This window comes from Pieris napi, chromosome 9 (assembly GCF_905475465.1).
Source record: "Pieris napi chromosome 9, ilPieNapi1.2, whole genome shotgun sequence".
NCBI classification, from domain to species: Eukaryota; Metazoa; Arthropoda; class Insecta; order Lepidoptera; family Pieridae; genus Pieris; species Pieris napi.
The window spans coordinates 11,810,482-11,836,910 of record NC_062242.1 but is presented as its reverse complement, the minus strand read 5'-3'; the positions used below and the strand labels follow the sequence as shown (position 1 = coordinate 11,836,910).

At 35.2% G+C, this 26,429-nt stretch overlaps 1 protein-coding gene across 5 annotated transcripts in view; it reads right to left on the bottom strand.

Annotated features, from left to right (window-relative positions):
• LOC125052417 (MAP/microtubule affinity-regulating kinase 3-like) overlaps positions 1-26,429 on the bottom strand; it is a 150,515-nt gene that overhangs the window by 70,875 nt on the left and 53,211 nt on the right. For 2 of the 5 annotated variants that reach the window (XM_047653253.1, XM_047653254.1), the window contains exon 2: positions 12,745-13,301. The exons of 2 other annotated variants lie outside the window; for them this stretch is intronic. In XM_047653253.1, coding sequence (XP_047509209.1) covers positions 12,745-13,215 — 471 coding nt within the window. In that variant the 5' untranslated portion in view covers positions 13,216-13,301. Of the gene's footprint in view, positions 1-12,744; positions 13,469-26,429 lie in introns of those variants that run through there. One more of the 5 variants, XM_047653252.1, reaches the window with a different exon arrangement.

The following is a 26,429-nucleotide window of genomic DNA, read 5'->3' as shown; positions in this document are numbered from 1 at the left end:
TAGTATAGGAGTAATTGTATTTTTAAAACCTTTAGATTAAAGATTAGAATAAATTTTAAGCACAGACACTTTCAAGTACATAAGCCATTTTATCTTGTTTTGACAGACTGCCACCGCCTCATACGCTAATTTACATTAACTCTCTTAATATGGCTAAATACTCTTATTAGGAGTTCTTCTTTATCTTTTGATTCCTCTCCATTACTGGAGGTTGGCCGTCAGTCTCGTGAAGCGTGTCTTGTCCTGTGCCAGCTGTATCAACTTTTCCCCAGTCGCAATACCCTTCCACTCCCTAACGTTATTAGGAATTAGCGAGTGTCAGATAAATACATATGTAGTAGACTTTTGTGTAAATACTAAGTATGGCATACTTTAGCCTGTATTTAACCTTTAGTAGCATAAACACTCTTTCTGCACTCTTTTGCTAAAGTATTCTTTCGTCTCTTTCCATCAAATAATATTTACGACGTATGACAAAAAGAGACTGAATGTTTCTATAATACGCAATTACAAACTTTATAAAGGGGCACCGTGTAATGATTGAAAAATATTTCGAATCCCATATATATATAATAAAAACACTCTTATATATTCATTATGTCAAAAACGTATAAAATTTGAGTTAAGACTAGTTCGAGAATTATCGCCATTGTTTTATCGACATCTAACGTTAACAAACATAATTAAAATGCACTATTACTACAAAACCAGTTTCCTTATTATACAAGTCGTTAACGTTTTTATTCAAATGTGTTGAAGGATAAAAAACGACTTTACATCTATGTACTACAAAAACATTTAAGGAAAAAATTCACAGATACAACAATATTTTATAACATCTATGGACAAAAAACCAGAGACTTCTGCGTTCTTTTTTCAAAATATATTTATGCACTACTCTGTATTACTCTTAACTCCCACAGATAAAGCCACCCGTTGTACAATTTATAACCGTGTTTATGTTTGTTTACATGTGTGCAGTCAAGTGTAAATAAATTAATTTAAATAATTCAGCATAAAGTCAAGCCAAAAATTTGTAAGTAGGTTATTTCGCTTACTATAGACATTAATATATTAATTTAACCTTGGTTTAATTAATGGCCTTTAATAAGAGAATGTACATTTAACAATACTGAAACAGGTCCAAACTCTTTGTGAACATCTAGGTTAGATTAGGCGTAGAATCACGTGACCATGAATGAAGTTTTCCCATTCGATAACACGACACGATTTTGGGTTATTTAAATTAACACTCACCGTCGTAAGGTATTTGACAATAAATAATTTTCAATTATAATTAGCTCAATATATAGCTATAAAATATTTTTTATATAATTTACTATTAAATAAGAAATTATCTACGAAGATAATTTATACGTAACTTGTACCATTCGATTAAGGGAGCAGAACAATTTCTTTTGTTCTGAACTTTAACACAATCACACATTATAATCACAAATTTTAATTAAATTAAATTTAAAACTAGGCTGAAGAAATATTTAATTGAGAAGCAAACCTTGTCTTTCCAAAATGGTAAAAGTTAAGGTTTGTTGTTTAATCGTGTAATAACTAGTTATAATAACAACTTTTTCCATTACAAATATTAGTCCACTCCTTCAATTAATGTATAGAACACACCGCCATCTTTTGGTAGTTTTAAGCAACAGATCTTCTTAACTCTAACCAATATCGTACCGTATCGTGTTTTTTTAATAGAAAAGAGCGGGACGCCAGATGTTTAGTGATACCCGCCGCCCATGGACACTCTCAATGCCAGAGGGCTTACGAGTGGTTTGTCTCTGGCCTTTTAACTTTTGGTACGTTCTCTTTTTGAAGGACCCTAAGTCGAATTGGATCGGAAATACGTCAGTGGGCAGCTGTTTCCACATAGTGGTGGTGCGCGGTTAAAACTGCCTTAAAAATACTCAGTTGTGAAACCACGGACATCGAGGTGATACGGGTGTAATTTCGTATTCTGCCTCGACGTCCGAACGTGTATCAATGGAAACATTCACCTTATGAGTCACCGGCCGCGAGTAACACTATACCGGTTCTGCAACGCTGTACCGCCACGTACACGTGATTTGCGGTGTCTACTCCACGTTCTCTTAAATTATAAACGAACACAAAAATGCCAAACTTGATATGACGGTATTTTGAAATGTTGTAACTTTAACAGTGAATTAAAAGAATTTAGATTGTTGCCAACGTGGAAAAAAAGCAGTAGCTCTGAAACCCTTTAGTTCTGGGCCGCTGATTTATGCATAACATTCGTGACCTTTTTTTTATTGTAAAAGGCAAGGAGGTGATCAGCCTGTGCCTGACACACACCGTAGTTTTCTGGGTCTAAAGCATGCCGGTTTTCCGACAATTTTTTCCTTCACCTTACGAACGAATGTTAGATGCTAGCATAGACAGAAAGTCTAATGGTGCACAGCTGGGGTTCGAACTTACGACCTCAGTGCTGGAGCCAGTCAGCGATAACAAACAAACGAAAAATATAAAAACTGGGAAAAACTGTCCAAATGTTTGGGCAGTACAGTAAGTAAAGAACACCAACTTAATTGTTATTAAAGTTCAATGACCTTTAAAATTGGTGATACAAAAAGGAAGTCCGCAAAAACTAGATCCCAAAACTCGTTATGTTTGACATAAGTGATTGTAACAATCGAGCGATGCCGTCATTATTAAAAAAAAAACACATGACTGACAGGCAAGCCTCGGGCTATGTAGGTTAAATACATTCGCCACTGACATTCTGACAAAAAACGTTAAAATTTGTTAATAAAAGTTTGTATGGAAATTTGGAGCCGCGCTAATGGCTAAAGTTTAAAAGTTTAAAATTCGAATAACATTCACGTGTTCCACACGATAGCTTCGACAAGTATTTCGTATCAAAACGATAGTTTAATTTATTAATACCTCAAACGTATCCATTTTTAATACAATTTGTACACTCATTTGGTATTCCAATGTCCCGAACATTCCTCTTAGTTCTAAATACGCCCACGGACTGCTTCGAAGTTTCTACAAAATCATTACTATTATTCCATTACGATAGTTATTGAGTTTTTGTATGGTGCTAAGTCTGGTGATACACTTGACAATGCATATTTTTATAACATGGTCATTATATACAAACACGTCATTAAGTTATCCGCTTCGGAAATCAAAGAACATCGCAATATATACAAAAACCCAATGCTTTAATCGAAAAATTTACCCAACTAAAGTTACTGGCAAAACTGATTTTTAATGAACCCATACTAGAACTCGGAAACCTGTTCCTATTCTGTTAACCTGTGATCTTCCACCAAGGATTCGAGTGTCCATTTGCTCTCATCAGAAATTAGTAATGGAACACATTTAAAATCTTAAATTATTGCACAAACAAACAATAAAAGTTTATAACTGATGTTTAAAATAAAATAAAAGGCATAAAACCCAAATATGACCTACATTATATAAACGTGTTTTATAGTATTAAACTTCACACTAAATCTGCCGATACCATCAGAGCCATCTATCGACAATTATTAGAAATATCTTTAAGTAAAATACTAAAGTTGTAACAAACGACTAATATTTTATTCATATATGTATTATTGTATACTTTAAACATGTCTTTAAACTGCTAAAGTAATTATAAAACCTGCCAGCGCTGTTTACTTCTTCTATTGGGCACTAGATGGCGTGAGTGGCGTTCAGGTTAAATACTCAATGTTATTTACAGCCAAAGGCGTATGTTTACTGTAGCGAAGTATATATTAGAGGTTAGCGTAATATTAATAACATTCCTTATTAAAAACTCATCGTCTTTGCACCAGTTAAGATAACATAACAAATACAAACTAATATTACCACTGTTATATACTCATATCTTTGTCTGTCAGATGCTTTCTAAATAATCATTTCACATTTACCAGACACGATAACGCTCTAAAACTACGAATGTGACACAAACAAAAACACGACGTAACGAATCGAAACAAAACACGATCGCCATTTATTTTATTATAACTTTCTAGTTTCTGTCTAGATATATTAGGCACATAAATATCACGCAAATGTGTATCCACGATATAATTTTGCTAATACACCCTAATGACCATAGACATAAAGATCACTTTATAAAACCAATCAGTAACCAATTTTAGGATTATATAGAATCAAATTTTAAGGAGCCGGAAAGACATTGACCGAGGTTAGATACGCAGCGAGATGGAGACTAACTGTGGACTCCCTCTGCCCCATCTAGGGGTTATACGACATTAAGTCAATTTTAAGGAACTGCTTGAACAGTACTAGTGGCTAGATGAGCTGTGAAATCTGTCCTTTCAAATCACACACACTTGTTTCCGCGCACCAGTACTTTATGGATCTAGCTGCTATTTCAGGTGTTTCTGAACCGTTACGACTTACGAGAGACAGAAGCGCTACATCACCTTAAAGGCCTGCTGCAGGCTGCAACGTGCAAACCTCTTAGAGTCGCAGGTGTCCATGGGCGGCGGAAAAGACTCAACTTCAAGGTTAAAGCCCTCTCGTTTGCTCATAACAAAGTATGAGAACATTGTTTTAAAGCTGTCAATGAATTTATCTCGTTCTCTCTTTCATCGGCAGCTCATGTTTGAGCGTTGTGGTCAGCAAGGAAGCATCTAGAGCGTACACACACACACACACACACACACACACACACACATATATATACATCCATACAACTCTATTCTGTAGGAATCTAGTTGACTGTTTTGATTATTTTTTTAGAAACTTTAAATTTTGTTGCCTACTCATATATTATGTACTTTTTTTGTTATAACTCTTGACTTTGTTGTGGAATTGATGCCTGGTTATTCATATCACAGTTTCTTACCTAGCTTGGAAACCAGTCTCCCAATACCTTCAGAATTGTAATCGTACTGTTTGTTTCAAATGTTATATGGGAGAAAATTAGTAATTATTATTATCTATTTCCACCGGTTTCTGTCCGGCGCCTCTCTAATGAATATATTATTCAAGACAAATAACATCATTTAATTAAAACAATAAACAGCCCGTTAACCAAACAAATATATCAACGAGTGCTAAATATATCCAACACGACGAAAACGCAACGTACCATCTATTTTAATCCGTAAATTACGCAACTACTTGCACTTACGAGTCTTCATACAAATTAATACATAAAAATTAAAAATAGATCTAGTACCGGTTCGTTTTAAAATTGGTTAAAGTGGCAATCGCCCATTTGCTACTTCTGCCCTATTCATTTAAAGTTATTTTTCCTCTTATTATAATTAATGTAATGGTGATTTATAATTTAACAAGGATTTTTTTATTGATAGCATTCATTAAATTATAATTGCGTTTCGTTTACTATTTATTTAAATAACAACATATTCACATAATTCACATAGAGTACCAATTTTTAAAAGACCGGCATCGCACTTGCGAGCCTTCGGGCAATATGAGTGTCTATCACTTAACATCAGATGAGCCTTCTGCTCGTTTGCCTCCTATTACATAAACAACTAATTTATAATAAAAACGCAAACATGGTCAAGCGTTTCATTAATTAAAAAATATCACCAGATAATATCCAGTTAATAAATCCGAAATATACTTTTAAGCCCGATTACAGACTACAAAAACAAATCATTTACAAGAAAATTTAGGTAGATTATTTATTTATTTATTAACACTTCGTTGCATTACAATATAAAAATTAAATGTAAAGGAGGGCAACTGGCGGCCTTATCGCTTTCGAGCGATCTCTTCCAGGCAACCACTGTGAGAAAAAAAATGAAATAAATTAGATAAGGTACACAAAACAGGCTAAATAGGAACAAAAACAAACTAAACTAAAAGGATACTTGAAAAATAAAAAGTGCACATGAATCACGATCATTTAAGATTACATATTTAGTTTTAGTTACACAAATGAAAAATATACAAGTCCGCTCTTTGTCTTAAATGATTCACTATTAGTAAATCAACAATTAATCCTTTAAATAGAAACGCTTCTAACAAACGTTCCTCTTCCTCTGATCGAATTCGGCGCGTGCTGTTATATTTAGCAGCATCCTGTTCACGTTTCTATCGGACTATAATTTCTTTACAAACATAGTGGTAACATCTGATCTGATTCTGTTTAAAGTATTAGAACTACTACCGGTGAGCTGGTGCTTTCCTCGCCCAACGAGTAAGTATTTCAATACAGCGAGAAAATGCTACCAGCATTAAAGGTACACTGCCACAGGGGCCAAACTTTTTATTTTGTTTTAATTTTCTATTTATAAATTTTTAATTATTATCGTCAATGTAGAATGATAACCTCGTAAAACATTTATTTTTTATTCTTAGACTCTTATGTCATTTAACTGGTATAATCATGAAGTATGGTCCTTTTAAGCATCTAAAACTATGGACAAAAACACATAATAATATTTTAAGGAACATTGACGAAATGAAACATTTTTTTCGTACCCTGTAATGTTTTGTTCTCTGGACATACTATGTAGGTTAAAAAATTGTAAATACTGTATGTTTGTAATAAATATATAAATACTCTTTACATATATTCAACAAATTGCGACTATTCTAATTTCAAAAACCCTATGATAGGTATACGAGACCTTCATGCCTCAAATGAGGTGTTGTTCCAACAGAACGTCCTGCTCACAAGAGCACAAACAACAGATAATTAAGCGTGAAAACTGAGTCAGTAGAACATTTTTGTTACATTATTTATACAGTATATGTAATGGAAGCCCCCTTGAATCTTCCCTTGATAATTTGACATATTTTACTCAGTTATTATTTCGGCCAAACGCGTATAAAAAACTGATTTAAAGACGCAAGTTTTCAGTATAACAGGTCAATTCTTTCAAAGTAATGTCGCAACCAACATAATCGTTATAAATCCTTTGTAATCCGTCCTTTGATCGAATTGGGCTTCGTCTAAAAATAGATTTGTGAAGGCTTGAGTTTGTATAATTCATGTTTCCGATTGATTCTTTGATCTTAAGTGTTTTGCTGTGAGCGATACTTTCATTTAAATTTCTACTCTGCTTCTATAAGTTGTACAGTAGGTTGACTTTTAAAATTATTCTTTGATATTTACGTCAGTTAATGAAATGCAAGTCAATTTTTCTTTTCTACTTTTATATTAAAAAAAAAATGACTTGCATATACATATAAAAAATCTACATCCTGTATCGTTTTCATAATATCCACTAGATTGCTACTGAAGACATTGCCAAGGAGCTCGCGAGCGCGTTGCCGGCCTTTTAAGAATTGGTACGCTCTTCTTCTTGAGGTGCGAGGCAAAAAGTGTTTTAAATACGATTGGTTATGGAACGACGGACGTCGAGGTGATACGTGATTTTCGTATTCTGCCTCGACGTTCGATGATGAAACTCAGCTGTTGGTATTAATCCGAACTTTAACTAATAATTGGACATTCATGCCTTGTAAATGTTTCGTCTATTTTTTTAAACAAAAGACCGGCCAGCAATTATTACGCTTTCTATTAGATTATATTTGGTTTCATTCTACGACTCGTAGGTACCAAGCTATATTCGATATAACATTTTTATACGTTATAAAATCCTAGATTTAGTCAATAATAGAGTTTTTCTTATCATCGTAAGTTTACCTTACAATGTCATACCAATGTTAGATTACAGAATTGTACTTTAACCTTAACATTAATCACATGAAATAGCTCACGTCTTAATCGCGTCTTTATGTGTCACTTGTGTGTCACCGGCTCATTGTTCACAAAACCGCATCGCCGTATTAGATTACAGATAAACATTATCTCGCATACAGCTTACAAGTATTTTCCATGCATCACTTGTCTTTTAATAATATAAATATTGTCTTTTTGGGTTTAAAGACACACTTTTATAACATTAAAACAAACGCCGGCAAACATATTATAAGTTAAGAAATGTTTTCGTTTTAAATTTGAATATTGAAGTACGTATTTCTAGCAAGTAGTAAGGTAAGGTACGTTGCCTGGAAGAGATCGCTCGAAAGCGACAAGGCCGCCAGTTGCCCTCCTTTTTATTTAATTATGTCAATTGTATTATATTTCTGAGTTAATAAATAAATAAATAAAATTAATATGGTAGTCAAAGTATTAAGAAATAATTTTATACTTTATCGAATGATAAAATCTAGGAATATATATGTATATATATATGTATTCTACTGGGTTCTTCGACAATTTAGAACAGAAAACAACCTTAATAAAGTCTTTAATTTTAACTGATGTTAACTGACGTTAACTGACGCCGCCGCCCATAAACACTCAAAGGGCTCGCAAGCGCGTTGCCGGCCTTTTAATAACTAAATCTTTTAACACAGAATCGTGCGCCATCCATATAATTGTAAAATTCCCGTTGCATTGAAATAACCATAATCGGCACGAAAAACCTCACAAAGTGAATAAAAAACACTTGAAATGAGTCCAATTAACAGAAACGCATTCATTGAATTGAAAGAGGTAGTTTTAAAAACGCCTGCAGTCCCAATGCTTCCTCAATAATCCGAATTAAGCGGCAATTGGGTGTCAGGGCTGTGAAATAAATATTAATGGTAAGGTCATTTGGATTAAGATTAGCGCATCTCAGTTAATCAAATAATGTAAATATTATTATAATTTATTCATATAAATTAACTAGCTGACCCGGCAAACGTTGTTTTGCCATGTATGTTTCTAGGAAAAAAAATTTAGTTCAATAAAAATAACATCTACTATAATATCAAATAGGGGTTGATCGTAGGGGTTGTATGAATTCTTTATGATGTATCATAAAAACTAAAAAATTGTCTAAATAAAAATCCCTTATCACTTAGGGGTTCTGAAAGATACATAGTAGCCGATTCTCAGACTTACTGAATATGAAAAATTCATAAGAATCCGTCGAGCCGTTTCGGAGGAGTATGGGAATAAACATTGTGACACCAGAATTTTATAAATTAGTACTTATAAATTCCTTCAACTAATGCCATTGCCAAAAACAGACGAGAAGAACTGGTAATAGACACTCCGTCACTCTTTTAGACCCATAGATACTCCAAAAGGTACCTCAATAAAGTCACCATCTCCGCTAGACCAGTCATGTCAAAATTCAAATTAAAAAAAAATTGATTTGACAGCTTTTGAAAGCAGATTGAAACTTTCTAGAATAAGAGCTGATTTACACAGGGTCAGTAACTGACTACAAATTCGAGGCAAGTCAGTGCTGACCCGAAAAAAACCCTGTGTAAACTGATTTGAAGTCAGTACAGTGGCTTGTAGTCAGCGCTGACTTGAATATTCGGACACGAATATTTTAAAGTCAGTTGGCGCCCCCCGCCACCCGCGCACCCCCGTGCCAGTCAAATAAACCCCGTGTAAACAGACAAGTCAGTGCGTGGTTATTCACTGCCGCTGCGTTGTAGAATGACCACGTTTTTTTCGCTGGCATAAAAATGAAGCTTAGCGAAGACGAAACCTTAAAATTGGTGCAATTATATGGCCAGTTTGTACTCAGCAGGATCATCAAATCGCAATTGCTTCAGCGACAAAGCAGAGCCACCAGTTTCGTTTCTATCGTCAATCCATTTTCTTACCCATTGTCGTTTATTTTTAGTTATCTCATTTTCTACCATTTCTATTAACTCATTTAACAGCAAAATTGATAAATTTTTCAACAAATAATTAAATCGTCGTTTCAGTTGTTTTCGCGAATTCATTTTTCCCACTGACTTCACACACGTGTGGTCATCGTGAGAAACGCGACACTACTACTTACTTCATGTAATCAGTTAAAGTCAGGCGCCGACATTGGCGCTGCGACTGACTTGTCTACTGACCCTGTGTAAATCAGCCATTTACACAGGAGAATATATACTGGCAATGGATGGCTTGATAGATCTGTGTAGTGTCTGGTATCGCCAAGTTTTTGTCACAAAATTTTGAATATATATTGCATATCAAGCCGTAAGATTGTATTTGATAAACTTCTTTCGTTAACCATAATTAACTTCTGGAGAATAACTAATATGAGCCATGATTTTTAATCTACTTATTTAGACTTCTATCGTTAAGGATAATTCCACCCTTATAAAGACTTGCATGTAATTTTTACACAATGTACAACTACTGTAAAGGAAGGTGAAAAAAATAAATTATGAATTTCCTCATTTTCTATATGAAAGAAAGAAGAAAGAAAGAAGAAAGAAAGTGCACTAGCCCCCAGACTAGGATTCCCTGTGTCGTGGGTAGCCAGTCTCTTCCATCTAACATGGCAACGGTACATAATAATTTCTACATAACACATTTTATAACCAAACTATTGTTGCACAATAAGAATATTTTCCGTTTCAGCACACGACATATTGAGAAGATGATTTTTAAGATTGATTGTTTATACAGTTTTGAATACTTATTAAAAATTTAAATTTTAATAAAGTTGTTACAATAAAATATTTATATTTAAAATATAACGACAACCCTATAAAATGTCCAATTAGTTACACTATCACTTTTGACCAAAACGAATTTAGTTATTCACTGCGGCAATTTCGTGAATTTGCTCTGAATATTTTTCAACTTTAACCAAGAACATAATTTTTATTTTTATAACGATTTATGTCATCTTTTATTATAATTTTTTAATTAATTATAAAAATCTATTAAAGGAAGAAACTCTGTTTTATGTGTAAAAAATTTTATACACTGTATGTGTACCTACTGTGTTCTTTTCAATCTTCTCGCTAGGACCCTAGTGTCGAGAAGTTGATAAAAATATTGATAATTTAAATAAAAATAAATAAATCAGTCGTTTCGGAAGAGTAGGGGAACAAACATTGTGACACGAGAATTTTATATATTAGATAAGCATCAACATAAGCATTCCAAATTCAATATTTGTAGAAAGCGACCGATTCGCTAATATAACCATTAATTTATCGCTTTACAAACATTCTTAATTAATATTTAATTACCATTTGTGTCTTGTTTTGATAATTCTGATGTCTCTCATTATTTTATGATTAATCAAATATAAACCGACATAAATAGAAAGTACATATTGATTATTTTTTAATTAATAAGCTTTTTTTATTTGAAAGATGGAAGTACCCTATTCGCCAGATGATACAAGGTAATGTTGAACCGACTCGAGGATCTACTGCTACGCAGACAGCCAAGTTTCGCGTTTAACACTCAAAGGAAGAAATATCCATCAGGCCATTAAGAAACCATAGATAGAGATAGACCTCGACCTCCAACTATTCAAAATTCAAGTGTGCTCCTCCCTCAAAGGCCGGCAACACACCCACCAAAAATGGGTGTCTATGGGTTGCGATGACTGCCCCTTTTGGGCGTCCCGCAGACGTGTTTGCCCCCCCTCCTATTATATTAAAAAAAAAGTCAGCAGTCTAAATTTTATTTTTAGACCTAGAGTCTGGTGTCCTTGTTAAAAAAAATTGACAGTATCATGAGCTAAATCGATTAAGTCAAGTTCAAAGATGACATTGTAAAAATAATTAATTTCATGTCAAGAAGCCATTCAATGTTTCAGTGTTGCGGATAAATCGTTCCATCAAAACCTAAACATTAAAGACAATGTAACACGACACTAAACAAAGTTGGTTATACACGTAATACTGTATAACATCGATTTTATATAAGGTACTGAATGTAGAATAATGACTGTAAATACATTTTCATTCTACTTAAATACATAGGGAGCGTTCAAGTATTACGAAAGGAATTTTGGTAGGGGGGGTCCTTTTGTAAAACTTTACGATGCGGGGCGGGGATTGAATTACCCGTTAATGTTAATATTATTTTCGACTTCCCAGTACTTTACACCACATAATGGTAACTTTTAGGTATAAAGAGTCACTGGGTGGTCACGAAACGAAACTATACATGGGGGGGGAGTCAATAATCTCAAAAAAATTGCGTGACGTAATACTTGAACGCTCCCATAGTGTCTAAGTTAAGTACATATTTTACATTACATCTCTTATAATAAATGACCTTTAACCTTCCGACTCTCAGAACCAACATCGGGTACCGCAAGCCTCTTCACAGAATTCTACGTTGGATTCTGCCACTAATATCGACCTTTTTTCGCACTCCTCTATTGCTTCATTTATGAATAAGTTAAAACAACTATTACTATGCTAAACCTTGTATATTTCTTCTTTATTACATCTACTAGTATGTTGTCGTTGTCCTGATTTATATATTTTGTGTTGTATTGTCTACTTAGCAAAATTTCTCGCATGTTTTGCTTTGTATGTTATTTTTATAAGTGAATTTTTTAGAGATGTATATGTTTTGTTTCCTAAATAAATAAATAAAAATAATATATTTCTCTATAATATATCTTTATCACCTAAATACAATTCAATATAAAATATCCGCGTTTCTTCACGCGGAAACATAAAAGAATAACTATCGCATCGATACCTTTCGAAATACAACTCGAAACTTTCACCTCCTTCGAGCTAACGACAGTGCACTTTGATATCTAAATACAGCATAAGTTGTGTACACAAATCTAATCTAGCGACACAGTTGATTGCTACAAGGAAATCGTTGCGCAAATCGAATCACGTTTCAAATAAACAAACATACATTCTAATTACAAACGCGTATCTTGACATACGACATCTTTGTATTGTACACTGTCCGTAGATAAGGCCAAACAAAACGTCTTACAATAGATAAAAACTCACCTTATCTCTATGCGAATGTCTATGGTGCGTCACGGGTGGCGGATGATGAGGCGGAGGTGGATTCTGCCCAGTGACCACAACTGGCAGGCCATCAACAATCGTCACCATCACTCTTTTGTCACCGCTGCGTCGGCGTTCCGAGGAATTCCTCCGACGCCTTTGCTCATCAGACACCGGCTTGGAGAACACTGTTCTGCGATCGAACGTGCGTGGGTCTACTTGGTTCTCTGCCGCCCTGGTAGCTGGTGTGTGGCTCTTCGATCGCTTCAAAAGTCTCATGACGTGAGACTTGATCGCGTCCGGTTTGCTGACCGGGGGCGGTTCAGGTTTGTGTTTGTACGACTGAGAGTGCGCATGGTGGCGCTGAACGGACACCGTGTGCCCCATACCCGGTGGTATCACGTTGGACAAGCTCTTGACTGCGTATGCCGCGTCTACTTTGTTACCAGCCACGCACGAAACCTCGTACATCCCGCAATTCTTTATTTGTTCGCCTGGTCGCTCACTATTCAATTCATACACCCATTTTCACATCCATTCACTATGTCACTGCAATCCTGTGTTGCGTAAACGTATAAAATCTTGCCGGACCGGTTACGGAAAAAAACTATTAAAACATCGTCAACGTTTACTAAATATGGTATAAATAAGGGTTAAGATTGTTAATTACGATTAATTTATAGGTCAAGGAGTGCACGTCCGTCCGCCGCGAGAGCCGTCGACATACTAACACATTCAGCGCGATATTATGAAGAACAGAATCTCAATGATGTTTGAATGATAAGGATGCCTTTAGCCGGTGGGCGAGTTACCACAAAAGGTCAATGTTTCGGTGAAGTCATCGCAATGAGACGATAATACACTCACGAATTGACGTCGGAGCAATTAATCACTTGAAGATACTTAACACAAATTTGCGTATTAATAGAACGACAATCGCGTGTGCGGATGTTTTTTCTACTTTCAATAACGGATTATTTTTATATTATGTCAACATTTTCCTTATAACTTCATGCGCTGACAAAAGCTACATATACAAGAGTATGATGCAAAAAATAATAAATCCTTCTTATTTCTATAGATTAAAAAAAATCTGTGGCGCTACAACCTCTTTAGGTCTTAGCCTCAGATTTCTGAATCATTTTTAAATCTAATAGGCAAGTAGGTGATCAGCCTCCAGTGCCTGACACACGCCGTCGACTTCTAAGACATGTCGGTTTCCTCACGATGTTTTCCTTCACCGTTCGAGCAAATGTTAAATGCGCACATAGAAAGAAAATCCATTGGTACACAGCCGGGGATCGAACCTACGACCTCAGGTATGAGAGACGCAGGCTGAAGCCACTAGGCCAACACTGCTCTCGATTTCTATAGATTACTGTAGACAAAACAGTAAAAACGACCGAATTTAACCCATAAAGGACTAAATTACATCGACATTTCAGCAAAACAATGTGAAATACCCAATGAAGGCACGCGTTTATCACAAACGGTAAAGGAAAGAATTTTAAACGAATACCGCGTTGCCCAAACCAAGGCCCTTTGATAACACGATTTTCTAAACAAGATTTGGGGACACGAAATTTTAATAATTCAACGTAAAAATTCTTTGTCTTCCACAACAATGTCTTGGGATTAACAAGGCTGTTTGTACAACTTTGCTGTTTTTATTTTAATTAATATTTAGAGAATCTTTGAGAAGTTTTGGCCCGGATTTTAGGACTCAAACCCCTAAAATAAATACAGAAAAATTATTGGTATCTTAGTAGATATTATATATGGGCCTAGACTATATATAAACAATGAGAAAACGGTAGATTTTTTTTCATATAATCTGTTAAATAAAAAATTCTTTGTGTATTGTATGAATCAATCTTCTAAGAATTCTACATTACGGAAGTACTGTTATTATTACATTAGGGATCAAAGGTAAGCGATATTAACTTTATACTAATCAAACCAATTGTTAATATAATAGGCAGAAGCCAAAACTGAAATTTGTTTTGCATAAGCAAAAATTTTACGTTTAAACTGTTATTTACATATGCAAAATATTTTTCGATTTATTCTACTTCCAAATTTAAATTGAATTAAAAATACAATTTATTTATGAAGAAAGAACACATAAAAACGAATCGTCACACACAGACATTGACATTTGGGTCACTCTTGCCTGCGCGAGCGCTCATAATTACCATATATCTGCTAATGATAGTGGGCAATTAAGTATCGTTTAGTGAGAAAATGTTAATGCTTTTACTCACTTTCGGCGTAGTACCTTTTTCTCTTTATGGAGCAATTACGAATGAACTAAACTCTTTACAGACGTTTTCTTGAAACATTTTGCGAATTTAAGAATAGTAATAGACCATACCATACTGTAACCATGTGGTTTTGGATTAAAAAAAAATTGTTTTCTTGATAGCCAAGAGCATTCTGTGCCTGTCACACGCCGTCATATTTTTGACTCAAATTTAAGTTCCAATTTTAAAATCTAATTTTAAAACTAAAATTTGATCACCATTGTTTACCTATAAAATATGTGCCATTGTATTTTGTATCTTCCTATATGGAGCAGAAACGTGAACCAAAATCTTAGACCCAAAAAAGCAAATGATGCTTCTGAAATGTGGTGCTGGAAGCGGATGTTAAGAATACTACCGTGAACTGCTAAACACACCAATGCATCGATCCTTACCCAGCCCACAATAAAACCCGTTTATCAATCATATGCCGACAACGCATCATTTCGTACTTTGGTTACTAAATACGTAGGGGCGACAGAACATATGGAAGCTAATCGTGATTGGCAACACAACGCGTGGACGTTCCAACGATATGGATTGATTATGTCAAAGACGCGTTATCGTCAAAACTATACACACTTATAAAAGAAAGAACCGAAATTGGCAGAGGAAAACTTATTCACGCCTGATCGCACTCCACGGCTGACATAGTCAGACATAAGTTACCAACACAGAGAGAGAAGAATACAAATTCTTAATAAGAATACCAATTCTTAAAAGGCCGGCAACGCACTCGCGAGCCCTCGAGTCATTAAGTGTCCATGGGTATCACTTAACATCAGGAGAGCCTCCTGCCCGTTTGCCCCCTGTTCTATAAAAAAATACGGTCTTCAATGCTAGGACAACGATTCATTAAAAGTAGGGCCCAGTATACCAAAGACACTTAACCCATAGTCCGTAATGAACTTGTGCCAGAATTTATGAATCAACCGTTGAGAAATAAGTTCAATACTCAGAAACAACATCTAGGTTCGGTAAACGCAATACCGTTTTACACCTTTAAGTAATGACTAATGCATAGATTTCTAAGTTAAAACGCTTAGAAATCTTAAAGTATTTAAACAAGTCGTAAGAAATTTATCTTCTATAAATAATTTATCTACTGTGTCTGTTTTGGTCATTAAATTCAGTCACGCTGTTATTGAAAATGACAAAGTATTTTTTTCTGAAAATAGTACTAAACTTAATATTAAATATTCGTAACTATAATACACTGTGACCAAACGAGTTACCCAATGGAAAGGACCACCAGGCAAGAGGCGGAAGGGCAGACCCTTAGACCGCTGGGAAGATGATCTGAAAAGATCAGCTCGCAAAAACTGGCACTCCATAGCACAGGACCGACAAAAATGGGTATCTTTGGAGGAGGCCTTTACCCAAACCGGGGTTCCTGTTAATTCATAAATAAAAAATATATAATTTTTTTTTTCTTCTACTACTAACATAATCTGAGCTAACCTACTAACAAAATCAATATTTTTGGCTATTGTAATATAGCAACTACCAACGATTGTAAAACAGGAAATAAAAAGGCTTATTATTATTATTATACACTGTACGTTAAAATAATCGACCTGAATAGAGCTCACAAAAGGTTGCTCTACATACACTAATTTAGATCACAGTTATAATTCAGTGCAGCCGCAGTGCGCCGGCGGCTATTGATCAGTGTGTCACCGCGCAGGCATTTACTTTCACTCAATTTCACTTAGATAATACTATCGCGTAGGACTCGGTAATTAACCAATTCGACGTATGGTCCTTCAAGATAAGAGCGTACCAATTTTTAAAAGGCCGCCAACGCACTTGCGAGCCTTCTGTCATCGCTTAACATCATGTGAGCCTCCTGCCCGTTTGCCCCCTGTTATATAAAATGTATATACGTACTGGCGAACCTAGAGTTTATTATACGCTGATAAGATTGAGTCTAAATTCCCTTTTCAGTTAGAAAAATGGAAGTTGTAATCATATTGTCAATGTCAGCGAGAGACTGTCACATCAAGTTGACAATTAACAATTTCATATTATCATTTAGAGACTTACTGAAATGTGGACACTTTGCCGCGAAGTATTGGTGGTATATGCAATATTACAATTAAAATCTTTTCTATTTATATTAATTAAAGATTTTGATTAATTATGACGAAATGTCTGCGTGTAGAGGAAAGGTTCAACAAGTTATAAATAAAAAAACCTTGATTACAATACGCAGTCATTTTGAAAGCTTAACAATGCTTGATATATAGATACCAATTTCCTGTTGGTTTTTCACTTTGACAGTGAAAACGCTTTTCATTTTAACCGCACAATACTCACGATATCGCGTTGTATGCCTCGTTTACTGACACCTTCTACTGGCATTATCATATATTACCAACTATGTTTAAATTAAAATTGTGACGATTTTGTTTTTTCTAACTAATTTTCATCATGTCCATATAATATAAAAACAATTGAAATAAAAACGACCGCTTTTCAACTCCAATACACACATTCCCCGCAAAAAATATATTATATACAGTATATTTTATTTATATTATGAAACTAGCAAATATAATTTTAAAATAATTTAATAACTATATATAGGAACATTAAGGATAATATGGAAAAGTAAACATATCACGGATATCAAGTATATATATGTAAGACGGAAATCTTCACAAACCACTAAACTATTCAGGCGTTCTCTACATAATCGATACGTAAGAGTAACAGGTTATAATTACAGTCACAAGATTGATATCAGATGTCGTAGAAAAATGATACATAATAATCATTGCATAATTTCTTGTTTATATTGATGTCAATCACTTAGTATTGAATTTGATTAAATGAGAATCTTAGTTGTGTTTGCGGGCAACAGTGTCATGATCATAGCAAACAATTGTTTTTTGCTGATTTTCGTAGAGTTTAGAACCAACTTAAAGACTTAAGGACGATCGGTCTATATCCACACACAATGTACAAAAATCTAAGTTATAAAAAAATCAATAGCGCTACAACCTTTTTAGGTCTCGGCTTCAGATTTCTGTATCTGTTTCATGATCATTTAGTAATCTAATAGGAAAGTAGGTGATCAGCCTTCTGTGCCTGACGCACGCCATTGACTTTTTGGGTCTAAGGCAAGCTGTTTTCCTTCACCGTTCGCGCAAATGTTATATGCGCACATAGAAAGAAAGTCCATTGGCACAGCCGGGGCTCGAACCTGCGACCTCAGGGTTGAGAGTCGCACGCTGAAGCCACTAGGCCAACACTGCTCAGAAACCATGAATACGAAATACGACAACCATTAATTACAATAATTCATAAAAAACTCGACTCGATTCAAGCCATCGAATAGTAGAAAGAGAATATAGAGAGAATATATCTCTACTTTTTTAAATGATAAGTGAAGAGTCTAGTCAAGAATAGTAGGGCTGATTCCTGAGCCATGCGAGTTGCTGTCGAATGTGAATAAAGCACAAACTCCTGAACACTTCAAGGTCCATGCCAGTTAAGATAACGTCTACCTACAGTGTTTCCGGACCCTACCTTCGGAAACTTGATAAGGCATACCCATGTCATTTATAACTGAAAATTCGACTATTGTCCGATGAAATATAAACTTTTAACATTACGAGAGCTATTTTCTTTAGCCTTTGTATATAAAAAATGTAAATCAGAAAATGATGAATTGTTGCATAATACGATAAAAAAATAATACAAGTTAAGCATTAACCAGAATGTAGGGTAGACAAAAAATATTACAAAACTCAAAATCATTATTCCAAAGAGAATTTCACCTACTATCTTCTGTCATTATTTGAGTAATATTAATTGGGGATTTGAGGGGTCGCTTCTGTTTAGATAAACGCTTTTACCTAAACTTTAAACATTTGAAATTCAATTCACCTAAGTAAACAGCAAAGACTAAAGCTTTATTCTGTAAATTTCAATAAGACAACATTTTAACCAATTAATTATTACCGTTAATTTTGGAAGTCTGACTTTATAGTGGTATTTAAAGCGCATCTACACGACATCAGCGCTACGGAGAGTACATCAAAACTGTATACAAAAAAGTGGGTCGGTCGGTATCGCTGTCGCCATCGGAAGATACAAAATATCAACGCTATCTGCTGAGCTAACATCGGATCATGCCCCATTATGTTCCTACTTTATAAATTAATAAAAAGAAATCAGTGGCGCTACAACCTCTTTAGGTCTTGGTCTCAGATTTCTGAATCTGTTTCATGATCATTTTTAAATCTAATAGGCAAGTAGGTGATCAGTCTCCAGTGCCTGACACACGCCGTCGACTTTTTGGGTCTTTGACATGTCAGTTTCCTCATGATGTTTTCCTTCACCGTTCGAGCAAATGCTAAATGCGCACATAGAAAGAAAGTCCATTGGTGCACAGCCGGGGATCGAACCTACGACCTCAGGTGTGGGAGTCGCACGCTGAAGCCACTAGGCCAACACTGCTCTTTATAAATTAATTACTACGTCTAAAATATAATGCGAATAATCCTGTACAAATCTAACGTATAATAAATCCGATAAACTCCAGCCCACGCACCTAAAACCAATATTTGTTTATGTAATTACCAAAACTGAAGGTTGAACCCCACTTAAACTCTCTCGAATATGCAAAATTTATGGGGGTCTCACTTTCATAGCTGATGGATGTATTATTTATATGTAAGTACTGTTTATATTATTGTGCTTTATAATTCTGGACCCTTAATAAATCGTACATTTAATTCAACTGCATAAAGTTGTGATGCAACTTTGTACTTCGACATATCCATACTCTTTTTAAAGACCAAGTTTTTTTGTCATTTTTACAATAGTAAAAATTCTTATAGCTTTTTTTTTTATATATATATAATAGGGGGGCAAACGAGCTTGCGGGACGACCAAAAAGGGCAGTCTACGCAGCCCATAGATACCCATTTTTAGTGGGTGCGTTGCCGGCCTTAGATAAAGGAGGAGATTTAGGAGCTTAAATATTATAAATAAATAAACTAACTAACTGTGCAAGCTACACCTACACAAGCAAACAAGTAAATTCCTGTCAAACTGATAAGTTAAAAAAATAACGAAATGCCTTTAAAAAACTTAATGAAATTTTTTATTTTATAGTCATTTTAATGTCATGTTAAAAATGGTACAGTACTTTTGTTAGAGAGGTCACAAATTAAATTACTTAACATACTCTCAAACTCTACAACTATAATACCGCGTTACCTATCAGGGCTTACAAAAATACAACCATATAAAAACTGAAAAATACTAAAAGATTTATAATGCAATACGAGTTAAATCGCACCCGGTAATGCTCACGTTGCAAAAACAATACAACGTTTGAAAAAAATAATGAGCGTGAGTCGCCGACTGTTCAATACATTATAATTAACCTTTTTTCATACATGTACGTGGAAAGATTTAGTTTAGGTATTTGCATATATCTATTCAAACAAATATGTCTTCGTTTTTTTATATCACTTCATCTACCCGCATTTTGACAAATAATTGCTGATACCCACCTGATACAATAAAAATAAAAAATGGCGCTACAACCTATTTAAGTCTGGGCCTCAGATTTCTGTAAACGTTTCATGATTATTTTTCAATCTGACACACGCCGTCGACGTTTTGGGTCTAAGGCAAGTTTTCCTTACGATGTTCTCCTTCACCTTTCTAACGAATGTTAAATGCGCACATACAAAGAAAGCCATTGGTGCACAGCCGAATCGAACCTATGACCTCAAGGATGATAGTCGCACGCTGAATCCACTAGGCCAACACTGTTCTAATACTCCTGATAATTACTACCATACATACATTATACAATACTCGGACTAAACGAAGAAAATGTTTTGTTTAATAATAATTCCATCTAGGCCTATTTTAAATCATTTTTATATTTTTAAACCAAACAAATCGGACGACTAAAACTCACTGCAATAAACAACTATGCGTTATTCTTTGCTTACGTTCCTTTTAAGTATCCCCTCACCAACAGACCTGGCTGGAGGCAGTTCTATAAATACCGTCTGCATGTAGCCAACCCGTATTGTGTGGGTAAATGAAAATCATTTTCAAACACTTGCAAAAAGTAAACTAGCAAGCTTAAGGAGACGACTGGTTTTATTTCTCTACAGATATAGGTGTATAAAATTCCACGTGCCTTATATAATATTACTACGACGTTATTAAAATAAAATATATAAGGCATCAAATATGTTTAAAGCTATTCATTTGTTTAACATATAGTAAAAAAATTCATCAGCTAAGGTCCATTTTGTCGTAAGTAATTTTGAATAAAACACATAAATTACTGAGATAAATTAATATTACGAGAATTTTACAGTGTAACGATTATTATAGAAAATACAATAAACCGAGAGCTGAGCCTTAGAGAAATACAGTCATAAAGCGATTTTAAAAAAGCTATGCGTTTCAAAGTGATTATCTTCTAACAATTGAAACGTTAGGTCTCCCATCGTTAACCCGCAGACTTCCGCGGCTTTAAAACCCAAATTTAAAATTAAACGACGTCTTTACTTAGTGACCTCAATTCCGTAGAACGCAATTTTATCACAAAGAAATAGAAAAGATAGACTTGTATTTACCAAACTGAATTAACATATTATGCAGTGTAATATAAAAACGACACACTGTCTTTTAATCTAACTCAGGTCACAATTTTCATAGACTTGAATGACTAAAATAAAAGGTCGGCAACACACCCGCTATCCCCCGGCGTGGCAGGTAGCACTTCATTTAAAGTGCCTTCTGTCCCATTAAGAAAACACAAACTGTCACAAAGATGAATAACTGGACGAACTCAGTAAGATTACATTTATTCTGATACACAGCTCAAAAAGGTAAAAGCGTTAATTTTTAATGATTGCAATAAACAAGAATAATGTACGCCATTCCACATCATTCGTAGCATTAGAATTTAGAGGCCCGTGATTTCAACGGCTGATCGCGTGGCGGGATGCGGACAAGAATACGCTGTACCCGTGTCCTATCGGGCGATTGCTGATAGCGCCGTGGGTATGCTGCACAGCACCCAGTCCCACATAACCCTTCACCATGAGACAACCGCACCGTGGGCGGGTATGGGTGACGCATTACCACACGAAAAAAAACACTACACGGCGATTCGTCGTGAATATTTCAGTCCACTAACAAACGTAATTGAACAAAGCTACATCACGTGTAAAACTAACGACTTCACGTTACGAGTTACTTCATGTTTTAAATTATTAGACGTAATAATTATTTATTGGCCGTTGCATCATGTAGGTAGAAAAAAATTATTTATGGATAGGTACTTTTACACCTGAGCTACTCTTCCTTCAATTCCTAATAGATTATTAGCCAATAATTGATTACTCATATTTCATCAGTCTTTATTCAGTCGTAGTTTGCAAAGTTCAAGACAAAAAAGTCAAAAGGCCGGCAACGCACTCGCGAGCCCTCTGGCATTGAGAGTGGGTAGGCCTCCTGCCCGTTTGTCCCCTGTTCTATTAAAAAGAAACGGGCTGGTAGAAGGCATCACATCCAAACAGGAGGCAATTCAAGTTGTTAACATTTAGTAATAAAGCTTTTTTCCGATAAATCCAACCAAAAAAGAGTTTTCTTTTCCAACCAGTTGTTTTTGAGATGTTAATCAAATGTTGATTATGAAAAAGTAAATAGAAAAATAACACCTCAAAACTCTGCTCGCGTTCTAAAGCTTTTTTTTTTTTAATATATAAATTTTTACACACATTCTTACAAGGTCTATTGAACTCGTAGGTAATCGAATGAACAGTTTACGCATCGTTTGGCAAGTGTGCCGAACTGCCCGGGGGTTGTAAACATTGTTTAAACTCCGCTCGTTAGGTTTTAAATTCACTGCGATATATTGGACATAGATTTAGGAGCGATAGTAAATCTTGAAAAATATACAGAATAGCGCCACTCTTACAAAATATGATTGTATTGGAGAAGAGCGCGTTCATTACTTTTTAATTTTAGTATTTTTCTGATTCAACAGTGTATTTTTGGGCAAGATGGTGATGTTAAGTGATAGCCCATGGACACGCTTAATGCCAGAGGGCTCGCGAGTGCAATGCCGGCCTTTTAAGAATTGGTACGCTCTTTTCTTGACGGACCAATTGGTTCGGAAATACTTCAGTGGGCAGCTAGTTCCACATAGTGGTGGTGCGCGGTAACGCTTTAAAAACCGCTCAGTTGTGGAATTTCGTATTCTGCCACCTATCACAGGTGGAATTTCGTATTCTGCCTTGACGTCCGATGATGAAACTCAGCCGCAGGTATTAATCCGAAATACTTCTCTGAACATACTCCGTGGTAGATGCGGTAGAAGATAATCACATCTCTACACAACGCATGAGTTCAAGGCGCTCAGAAAGTGACAGGTCGTCGATGATTCGAATGGCTCTACGTTGAAAACGGTCAAGTGGAAGGAGCTGGTACTGAGGAGCTCTCACCTAGAACTAAGAACAATAATCTATGTGTACTTCACCGTAGCTAATTAAGTGCTCCCAGAAAGAAAAATCAATTGTCTCCGTGATTCGAACGTACGACCACTTTGTTAAGTACGCTTAGGCATAAAAACAGTTTGTTAATATTTATGGAATGTTTTTAGTACCTTAAATATACAGTTACAAAGGAAACGTGCCAACCTCCAATCAGAGGACGCAATTCGAGCGTGAACGGCTTAACAAAAAGTTTAAATGCTCTAACAGTTAATGTAACCTCACATCGTGCCCCTAAAAAGAACAGAAAAAAGTGCTTCTATTGTCATAGAACAGTCGCCAAAAGCTAATAAGCATTATCTTCGTTGCAGAAATTTAATACAATTGACATAAGTAATTGAAAAGGAGAGCAACTTCCTTCTTCCAAGCAACCACTGTGAGAATTTTTTTAACTACATTAGGTAAGCAAGAAGTGCAATATTACATAAGACATGTATAATTCTAGAACTAATTTAACAAAACAAAGCAATTATAACTAATGTACGTGTGATCAGGCCAATATTAAAAAAATAACACATGATATATTATTATTCAAAAAGTCTTTATAATGTATGTAACGGATACATCAATATAAACTATGGATAATTTAATATTTCTACATTAAATATATATAAGAACACTTCTGAGAATCTTCATTGAAGCAGCTCTATTTTATGAACACTGCATTTTCCAACACTTCAACTTTCACGTTCTCTTCATTAATTATGCGAGATATATTCAGTTAATATAGTTTGGACTTGACCCTTGTCATAGGTATGCAAAATTCAAGGCAATAGACGGGATGGTAGAAAGAAGAAGTCGTGGTAGCGTAACGTACGAAAGTGGACCGGCATTACATCCGCCGAGAAGTTTTATAGACTATCGCAAGATATTCAGCAATTTAAATGATTACCAGCCTAGGGGGCGTCCATAAATTACGTGAGGTGTTTTTTTAAATTTTCTGTGACTCCCTCCCCCCCTGGTGAGATGTCGTGAGATTTTATTCAACTCCAATCCCCAATCTCACGTTGAGATTTTTCAAAATGTGGGTTTCTTACGTAAACGCGTTGGATTGTTATTGTAAAAAGAAAAAAAAATTGCTTCGTGCTTTTATTTACGACTAAAACAAAATAAGTGAAATGTTGAGCGTTTAGATATGGAATTAGCGGGAAATTGCAGAGATGGTCTTTAGGGTCAACCGTTTTCCTAATTTTTTTTCAATCAGAAAAAAATTGCGTGATATTTGCCGAGACCCCCCTCTCTCTCCAACGTAAGATTAAATGAGATATGACTCGACCCCCTCCACCCCCCCCTTAAAAACCTCACGTAATTTATGGACGTCCCCCAACCTTTAGTTATAAAGTGCCATCTGAAGAAGAAGTAGGTATGTAGCCTCCCGATACATGGACAACACAAACAGAGATTAGAGAGATCAAATCATGATTGATGAGCTAGTAATATTTTTTGTTATTTACATGCGGCCAGTCAGTACAAATTTAGCTCTTGGCAGATGTATAATAATTGTTATCACAAACGAACGACTGAAATCTCAAGGTCTGTGAAAGCGAATCTCCATCTTTGTGTATTGAACAAACATTTCATTGTAATTGTGAATTCTTCGATGTCTTTGAAAAACGAACCCCTAGGGTAACATTATATTATCAGCCCATTCTTTCCTTCCTACTCAAATCACCCTTCTCTTTAGGGGCGACCTTTATCATTTAAAATCCTTTCTAATTGTTAGGAATTCTCTCCAATTTTCCAATGCATCTTACCCGCCTCTCTGTCGAATAAATCACAGTTACTAAAAAAAAGCCAAAAGAAAGAAAAAAATGGGGATTCTAGCAGACGTTGACGGCTCTTTGCCTCTCCTCTAATAAGAGGTATCAGCACTGTAAGCGTCTGAAGTATTAAACATACAGTAGTTTTTAAATCACCACGGATGGTTTGAGAAAGTTCTACTTTTCGGAGTAGCAGCATTTCCAATTACAGCAGAGAGGTTGCCGTTATATTCACTAACGTATTTCGATATCATTATTTAGTGGACAAAACATATTTTCACTTATCTTCAGAAATAGTGCCTCCCACGCAAGATCACAAATAGTACTCTAAAAACACCAAATGTTTTGAGAATTATTTCAATACAAGCCTTGATATTTTAGCTTAGTTAAATATAAATAAATCTCACATTAAAAATACAATTAGAGCATATAATGTTTCACATTTTATTCTGACATTTCACATTTGAAAATCACTTGGAACCGGTCGAACGGCGTTTCATTCAAGTTTTGTACGTGTTTATTATTCAGCTGTGTGTAAAATTAACATCGGTCCACGTGATACGGAATACATTATTTAGATTTGATTCTTTACATACACAACCTTTAATCTTGTCTCTGTCCCATTTCAATTCAACGTAGTATCCTTTCTCAATGTTATTTTTATTAATTTGGTAAAATTCTCAACCAAGCAACGAAGTCTTTAAATTACATAATAGCGACTTTAGGATATTGGCAAAATAGATTATAGCATTCATGCATTTTAATTCACGATTGCTTATGTCATCGTTAAATTGTATTACATTCGCTAGAATACTGAAACTTCAACATGCGACTCTCATCCCTGAGGTCGTGGGTTCGGACCCCGGCTGCACCAATAGACTTACTTTTTATTTGCGCATTTAACATTCGCTCGAACGGCGAAGCAAAACATCGTGAGGAAACGTGGCTTACCTAAGACCTAAAAATTCGAAGGCGTATGGCACAGAAGGCTGATCACCAACTTGCCTATTAGATTGACAAATGACGCTGAAACAGATCATAATTGATTTTATTATTTAACTAAATAATACCTCAACCTC